This window comes from Chenopodium quinoa, unplaced genomic scaffold, assembly GCF_001683475.1.
Source record: "Chenopodium quinoa cultivar QQ74 unplaced genomic scaffold, ASM168347v1, whole genome shotgun sequence".
Lineage (NCBI taxonomy): Eukaryota > Viridiplantae > Streptophyta > Magnoliopsida > Caryophyllales > Amaranthaceae > Chenopodium > Chenopodium quinoa.
In genome coordinates, this window is record NW_018744151.1 from 1,036,057 (window position 1) to 1,044,752 (window position 8,696).

At 32.0% G+C, this 8,696-nt stretch overlaps 1 protein-coding gene across 1 annotated transcript; it reads right to left on the reverse strand.

Annotated features, from left to right (window-relative positions):
* Positions 1-16: 16 nt before the first annotated feature.
* Positions 17-3,695, reverse strand: LOC110693498. Its single transcript, XM_021870613.1, has 2 exons — positions 2,898-3,695; positions 17-1,912 (listed from the first exon to the last, which is right to left on the reverse strand). Exons 1-2 carry the CDS (start codon positions 3,548-3,550, stop codon positions 1,741-1,743), a joined length of 825 nt encoding a protein of 274 aa, XP_021726305.1. The 5' UTR covers positions 3,551-3,695; the 3' UTR covers positions 17-1,740.
* Between the last annotated feature and the right edge of the window lie 5,001 nt (positions 3,696-8,696).

Here is an 8,696-nt window from a genome sequence, read left to right on the forward strand (position 1 = left end):
TTCTATATTTAGTTAACAACCTATATTGTTATATATAAGGTTGAGTTTCATATCATTACCTTATATTTTTCTACTTCTATTCAATATTGAAGACAATGAGTGATTTTTATGCAAATATGGAAAAATGTTCTGTTAAATACAGAACATTTGTCGCAATAGTCTGGTAAATACATTTTGCATTCAGTTTTATATTTATACATTTATTTTCTATTTTAGTAAAAAGTTAATCCTTTCTTTTTTTATTTTTTTTTTATTTCAGCCACTTCCTGCAGAATGGAAACACTTTCTTTTAAAATTCAACTATCCAGCTAAAATTCACCGTGGAAATAATCCCAGATTTTGGGAAGTAAGAGTGATTAGCGTACCAGAAGATACCAGAAGTTGTGGTGGTTGTTTTATTGATGAACAATGGACAAACTTTGTAATCTCCAACAACATTGTTAATGGAGAAAGGCTGGATATTTATTTTGACAAAGATGTAAATTTTTACATTAGAATTTTTAATGCTGAAGGAATTGAAAGGCTTCCTACTGAAGCAGAGAACAGTATTAATGTATAAGTTTTTAAATTAACATTAAGTTTGTAATAAATAAGTTTGATATCTGAAATAATAATATTTGTATCAAATATTAAATATTTGTCAAAATAAATTATCATCTATGACTTATTGGTACAAAGTAACCCCCTAAGTAACCCCCCTAATCCTATCTTGTGTAAGAGTATAAGTAATGAAGTAATCCCATAACACTGTCAAATGTAACAATAAATTTGACAAAGTAACCCCTTAAGTAATCCCACTCCCCTAAGTAACCCCCCTAATCCTATCTTTTGTAAGAGTATAAGTTATGAAGTAATCCCCTAACACTGTCAAATGTAACAATAAATTTGACAAAGTAACCCCTTAAGTAATCCCACTCACTTAAGTAACTCCTAAGTGACAAAGTAATCCCCTAAATAACCCCAAGATTAAGTAATTCCTAAGTCACAAAGTAACCTCCTATGTGACCAGCAAAGTAACCTCATAATAATTGTTAGATGAAAGAGTATTTATGACAATATAACCCCTTAATAACCCCCTAAGTAACCCCCAAAGTAATCACCTAATAACTGTCAGGTGAAACTGTATTGGGACAAAGTAACAGACTAACAAACACTCTTTATAAAAACATAAGAATCTCCTAAACCAGAAACAAATAAACCAAACTCTAAAAAAAAAATATAATCTAAACAAATACTATAAAAAAACCTTACCAAACGATATGTTATACTGTTATACACAGTATGCAATCCATCGAACTTTGTTGTATTTTTCTTTAAAACCTCATCATAGATTGAATACTTTCTGTTGTCCAAATAATCAATCGTTTGATCCATAAAATTCACCACAGCAACAGCAAAATGGTTCTCAAACCAAATTGGCATAAAAACCTGCAAAACAGAAATAAAAGATACGTTGTTATACCAACTTGTCATACTAAATTCATTTACTTTAAATACCAGAAATTATTGGTAAAGATTAGTATTATACCATCATAGCAGTCAAGAAATTAGTACATCTAACATTCAAAAACCATTCATCCCATGAACCATATACATCTCTCTCATAAATACAACCATCTCCAGCCATAACACACTACAATACAGGCCACTACATACAACAAAAAACCAAAAATAAGAGGATGAGATACTATAATTTCTATTAAATTATTAGAATAAAATTCCTTCATACTTACCATATGTTCACTTCCAAAAAAAAACTCTATTATATTTAAATCCTGCCAAAACCTCCTCCCAATTTAAAAGAATATAGAAACAGTCCATAACACGACATGATATAAATTGTCCTGGGATCAATGTTTGAAATTCTTCACGAGGCAATTGATATATATCAGAATAAGTGACTATAACCTCCCTGTTATGAAAAACAAATACAAAAATAATTAGTAACCCCAACACAAAATCACTTTCATAAAAAAAAAAAAAAAAAAAAAAACAAAGTAACCCAATTAAAAATCAGTAAGTAATCCTAATAAAAATAAAGAAAAGTAATCCTAATACAAATAACAAAGTAACCCCAGTAATAATAACTATATAACTTTAAACAAAATAACCTAAGTAACCCCAGTAACTTAATAAGAAAATCCCAGTAGAAATACTAACACAAATAAACATATTAAATTAGTAACAACAATATATTAACACAAGTAACCCCTATAAATGACCCTAATATATTAAAATTTGTAACCCCAATATATTTAAATAAGTAATCCCAATATATATAAAATTAGTAACCCCAAAATTAAAAATTAGTAACCCCCTAAAAAAGCCCTTATATCAAAATTATAATTAGTAACCTTAAATAATACATCTACTAGCCCCTCTAGTAACCCAACCCTTTATATAAACCTTAAGTACCCCTCTAATAACAACACAAAGATAACCCATTAAGTAACCTTTGATGTAACAATTACTATCATCTCTAGTAACCTCTCTAGTAAACCATTTGATATTAGTAACCCAAAATTAATGAAATATTAATGCTACCTGCCATTAACCCCTGTGGTAACCCCTTATATAATCACCTCAATAACCCCTCTAGTAAAACCTTAAATTACACCTTTAGTAACCCCTCATGTAAAATTAGTAACCCCTCATGTAAAATTAGTAACCCCAGTATATAAAATTAGTATCCCCTGACAAATATACAAATTAGTAACCCCTTTCATATTTGTGAATTTATAACACAAAAAGCATATGTAAGTTGTGGTGATTGAATATGACTCGTTAATATAATCATTCAAAACTTAAAAAATTAAATAGCACATAACAAATTTTACATTACTATAAGAATTTTCAGCATAATTTTACATTACTATAACACAAAAAGCAATACTTACGTTGATTTAACTCCAGAATAATTTTCCACAAAGCAATAATCAGCAACTTTAAGCCTCAACTCCTTCATTGCATATATTTTTTTCCTGTTGTTCTTAGGCCTTAAAGATTCTGATGTCAGCTGTAATGTATAACCACCATTTTCACCACAGTCAATACTACAGCTTAAAAGACCAGAAGCATTTGAGCTAGAACCACTACTATAAGAATTTTCAGCACTATTATCAGAAGGTTTATGAGCATCCTCACCATCAGGAAATTCTTTCATCTTTTCTCTCAAAACTGCAAGAGCCTCTTCTTCAGAATGACCAGGCACAGAACAATACAATATTTCCTTTCTTGGTTTTTTAGCACTACTTGAAGTATTTGATTTCTTTTTTTTAGCCTCTTGAGTTTTTGAGACTTTTTGCTTTGACTTAGTAGCTGTATCAGAGACAGGGATAGATGTAGCAACAGGAACATCAGCCAATGCAGGAAACATTTCAGAATCATCTACATTTAAAACTTCCTGTACTTGACTCCCACCTTCATTCTCTATTTTTTTATTCTGCTTTGAACCCAAAGAATCACCTGTCGTATCCATCACAGCTTCTTGCATCTGAGAATCTATAATATTCTCAACTACATGTACTTCAATATCAGGAATCGGTACCATCACTTGAGAACCTTTATTTTCATTTTGTGAATCTTCAATATACACAACTTCAGGAACAACTTTGACTTGATAATTTTCAGTCTCAATTTGAGAAAGCTGAATTTCTGAATTGTTAAAAGTTTCAGTACCAATGAATGCTTCAGACAACTATTTCTTTTCTTGTATTTTGGTTGTGACTTCTTCCATATTCAAATCATCAGCTTTCACAATTTGAATGTTCTCAATTCCAACTTCAGAATCATTTCTCTGAACATTCTGAAATTCACTTTATTCAGACACCATATCTTTTGAGCAATGCTCTTCATTTATATCCTTCACGACATCATTAATAACATCACATGAAAAATCTCCCACATTTTGAGAATCGATTTGTGATGAAATTGGATCTGAAACTAAAGGAAGATTTAAAGGAGTTAAAAGTGGAGTTGAAAGATTAGGATTGCTATACGAAAAAAGATCAAATGAAGGTAAACCTATTTCAACTGTGTTAGTCTTTTCAACAGCAAAAGCCTCTTCCATTTCAAAATCTCGAGTATTATCAAGCTGCATATCCTCAATTCCAACTTCAGTAGTCTGAATATCAGACACGGAAGATTCACAAAACTGATCTCCCTCAACAAGAATTTTAGAAGAATGATCTCCCTCAACTCCAGCTTCAGATATATGACCTTTCTGAATTTCAGCATCAAAAGGTTGATCTTCTTCTACAACTGCTTCTACAACTGCTCCAGAAGATCCATCTACTTCAGAAGATTGTTCTTCATTTGTCAACCTCAGTGCATCATTGACAAAACCACATGCCACATCTTCCAAAGCAAGAGAATCAATTTGTGGTGGTATTTCCTTAGACGCCTGAGCAAAAATATCTTTATTTACATTTGGCGGAGTTTCAATTGGCACATCAGGACTTTTATTTGAAAAAAGTTGAAATGAAGGCAAGTCCTCTTCAAATTTCTTCATTAAAACAGTTTGATTAACAATCATGTCAATCTGTGCCCAAAATGACTGGTCATTAAATATTGGATCCAGCTGAGAAAGCTCAGGAGATCTCTCCTTTTCAGGCAACTTAGAATCTTCTTCTACAGCTGCTGATTGAACCTTAATCGAATCAATACGTTGCTCAAATTGATAACAAAGTAATCTAATATCCCTCTTCAGCAGCATATAGTTTTCCTCAACATCCTATATAAAAACAAATATAAACATATTAAAATAAACCATTGAAACACCAAGTAACATTTTTAGTATCCACTCTAAAAATCCATGTAATAGTAACAATCAACAAACAAATAAGTAACCCAAACAAAGTACACAAAAAAAGTAAATTAACCCCTAATAAAAAAGAAAGTAACCCCAGTAAGCACAATAAAAGTAACCCCACTGAACACAAAAAAATAACTCCAGTGAACACAAAAAAAGTAGCCTTAGGAAAAAAAAATGAAACCCAACAAAAATAATTAAAGTCACCTCAAGTTTATAACAAGTAACCCCTAATAAGAAAAAAGTAACCCCAACTAAAAAACAAGAAACCCTGTAAATACAAACAAGAGTAACCCCAACAAAAATAAATAAGTAACCCTAACAAAAATATATTCAAATAACCTAATAAAGAAGCAAGAAACCCCAGTGAAAAAAATAAGTAACCCCAATAAATATAAATTCAAGTTATCCCTTATAAAGAAGCAAGTAACCTCAATTATCACAAAAAAGTAACCTATAATAACAGATAAAATAAATCAAAACAAAAAAAATAAGAAAGATAAATATATAAAAAAAAAAGAACAAAACAAAATTATACTTACATTCTTGGCAACTTGATTGATCTCCTCATTAGATTGAATTTCTTCGGGAAGATCAAAAGTAACACACCTTCTAGAAGCAACTACATCCATTGTCATTTCAGGTAATGCTGTCACTTCACACACTCTTGTTTCTTTTATTTTTTTCTTCTGAAACTTCAGCAATATTTTCTCCTTTGTTCTTCCCTTCCCCATCAGAAACATCTTTAACACCTCTTTTTTTTCTTGTATAACCAATGGTTTTCTTCTGAACAGCAACTCCTTTGGATTTCTTCTCACCGGCAACTCCTTTGGATTTCTTCTCACCAGCAACTCCTTTCTTCATCTCTTTCTTATCTTTTTCACTCTTCTTCTGTTCATCCTTCTCAACATTATGTTCCTCCCTTCTATCCTCCTCTATTACCTCTTCATCCGCCTTTTCATCAATATAAGGCTTCAAGTCTGGAACAGAACCAACTTCGGTAATTGGATAGGTAGAATTATCCAAAACGCCATCACCATAGTTCCCATTTTCAGCAGCTAATCTATTTCTAAAGTCTTCAATACTCCAGTGTTTAATCAACGGCAAAGAACTTGGACAAGTATCAGTACCCCCTGTCTTTTGAAGCCTATGGAAATAACACATTTGCAGCAACAAAATACACCCAGCAACATACTTCTGCTTTGGATTATATTTCTTCATTTTGTCAGCCAAATCATCAAGAACATACTGACACCAATTATATTGGCTAATCATATCCACATTTTCTAAAGCTTCAACAAGCTTCATATCATCCAATCTATTAGAGGTTGGTGTTAGCAACGTAATCATAGAATACATCACAAAACATTTTTTAAAATCATCATTTCCTAATTTCATTTGTGGATCAGATGTCAACATTTCAGACAACTGCTTCACAGTAACCTGCTGCTTTGTCCCACCATACTTCATATTCCAAGACTTCTTTAATTCTGAATGAGCACCAGTCACTGGAACAACTAATTTGCCCATTGGTATTCCAAACACATCGTATACATCAGCTGCAGTTAATTGAAATTGATCCCCACTTGGCAGTACAAATAATCTACTAGAAGGATCAAAACATTTAATTTGCACAACCATCGAAGCATGCCCTTTGGAAATTCATTCAACTTTATGTGACGCAAACTTTGAAAACCAACAGCATAAACAGCTTTCAACTGATCTTTGGTCAACACTTTCATTAATTCAAACACACCAGTAGGTCTACAACGAACAGTCATCTCATCACCCCTACACAAAAGAAGATACAACACAATAAATCAACAAATAAAAGACAAAAAACTAAATAATAAACACAAAATTCTAACCAAATACTATTATAAATAATAACATAACCACAATCCCTAGCAACATGAAAAGTAACACCTAATATGTAGCCCCTTAAATATTGCCTCAAGTAACACCTCTAGTAACCCCTTATATAACCCTTAAGTAACCCCCTCTAATAAACTCTATAGTTAACCATCTGTCATCAATACCACATCTAGTAAACCAAAATAAATTGATTATGAAACACACCTGCCCTTAAACCATCTAATAACCATTATATAACCCCCATAGTAAAACCCTTAAATAACCCCCTCAGTAACCCCTAAGCAACCCCTAACCAACTCCCTATTAACCCCTTATCACCTCTAGTAACACCTTATCCCCTATAGTAACCCCATATAAATCACCTCTAGTAACCCATTATAACAGCTTAAATAAAAATTAGTTCTAGTAACCCATCTGCCCATAGTAACCCCTCCAGTAATCACAAAATAATGGATTTATAAAGCAAAATATAATACCCACTAGTAACCCCTTATATGGTCCCCTCAATAACACCTGTTGTAATCCCTTATAAACCACTCAGTAACCCCTTAGTAACCCCTTTAATAAACAACTCAGTAACCACTGTAGTAACCCCTGTAGTAACCTTTTATATAACCCCTCGGTAACCCCTTATGTAACCTTCCATTAACACTAGGGAAAATAGTTAAATAACCCTTGTAACAAATGTACAAATAACTAATTAAAATGAATGAACTATCTAATTCAATAAGTAACTAACCCCAATATAAATAAACAATTAAATAACCATAATTAAATAACTGAAAACAAAAACTAATCCCTATAACCAAAATCAACTATCTAATTCAATAAGTAACCCTTCAAACCACTGTATAATAGACTAAGTAAACCCAACCTCAAATATACAACTAAATAACTTAAATAAAGGAACTCAAACAAAATATATTATACCCATGCAATCTGCATAAAATGTATAAAAAAAATTACAATAACTGGAAAAAGTATTTCAAATATGCATATATATAACTTACTCCTCCTCAACATTGACAACTTCAACAACTTCTTCTTTAAGTTTGCCTCCTATTGCTTTTCTTACTCTAGGCTTAACATCAGGAATCACATCAACATCTTCACTACCTTCAGATCCTAAAGCTTTAGATGTTTTTGCCTTTCTAACATTTTGTTCAACATCATCATCTTTTCCAACAACATCCCTATGTCGCTTCTTAACTGCAGGTTTTGTGTCAAAATCATCATCAGTCTTCTTTTCTATCAATTGCACATCTTTAGAAAGTAAACCATGCTTCTTCGAAACAGAGAGCAGAGAAAGTAGCTTAAAGTCATCATCATCCTGATTGAACTCCTTAAATTCCTTAGAATCATCATCCTGATTGACCTCCATAGAAGAATAAACAATTTAACTTCTACATTCATTAACTGTAGAAGTAGACTCAGGTAAGACTGAAACAGCAGCAGCAAAATCAAGAGGAGCAGAATTAACTTCTTGTTTTTCTACTCCTTGAACATCTGTTTAAAACATGAAATTATGTTAAATACTAATAGTAAAACATAAAACATATATAACACAAAATAAAACCAACAAGTAACACAAGGGTATTATATTTTAACATATATATCTAGATAAAAGGTTACTAGAGAGTAATGAACACAAGGGTTACCACAGAGCACACACTAGTTACTACAAGTTTAACAGAAGAGTTACTTAAGAGTTATCACAAGGTAACCCTTCTGGTAACCCCTGGATATAAGGGTAACCCCCCAGCTAACCCCTAGATATAAGGGTAACCCCTCTGGTAACCCCTGGTATAATAACCCCTCTGATAACCCCTATATGTAAAAGTAACCCCTCTAGAAACCCCTAAACAAACCCTAAAGTAACCCCTACAGAAAACCTCTGGAAACACATGTACAAACTTTCTGATAACCCCTATATGTAAAAGTAACTCCTATAGAAATATATTTTAAAATCTCTCCACTAAGAAGTGTGCAAAACACTATTGTAACACCATAA

Excerpts from the sequence above, each read along its gene's own strand:
- LOC110693498 (XM_021870613.1), bottom strand. The coding sequence starts at position 3,550 with ATGGTACCGATTCCTGATATTGAAGTACATGTAGTTGAGAATATTATA. Across the intron at positions 1,913-2,897 it reads TATTCTGGAGTTAAATCAAC|GGAGGTTATAGTCACTTATT; the intron begins GTAAGTATTGCT and ends TTTTCATAACAG.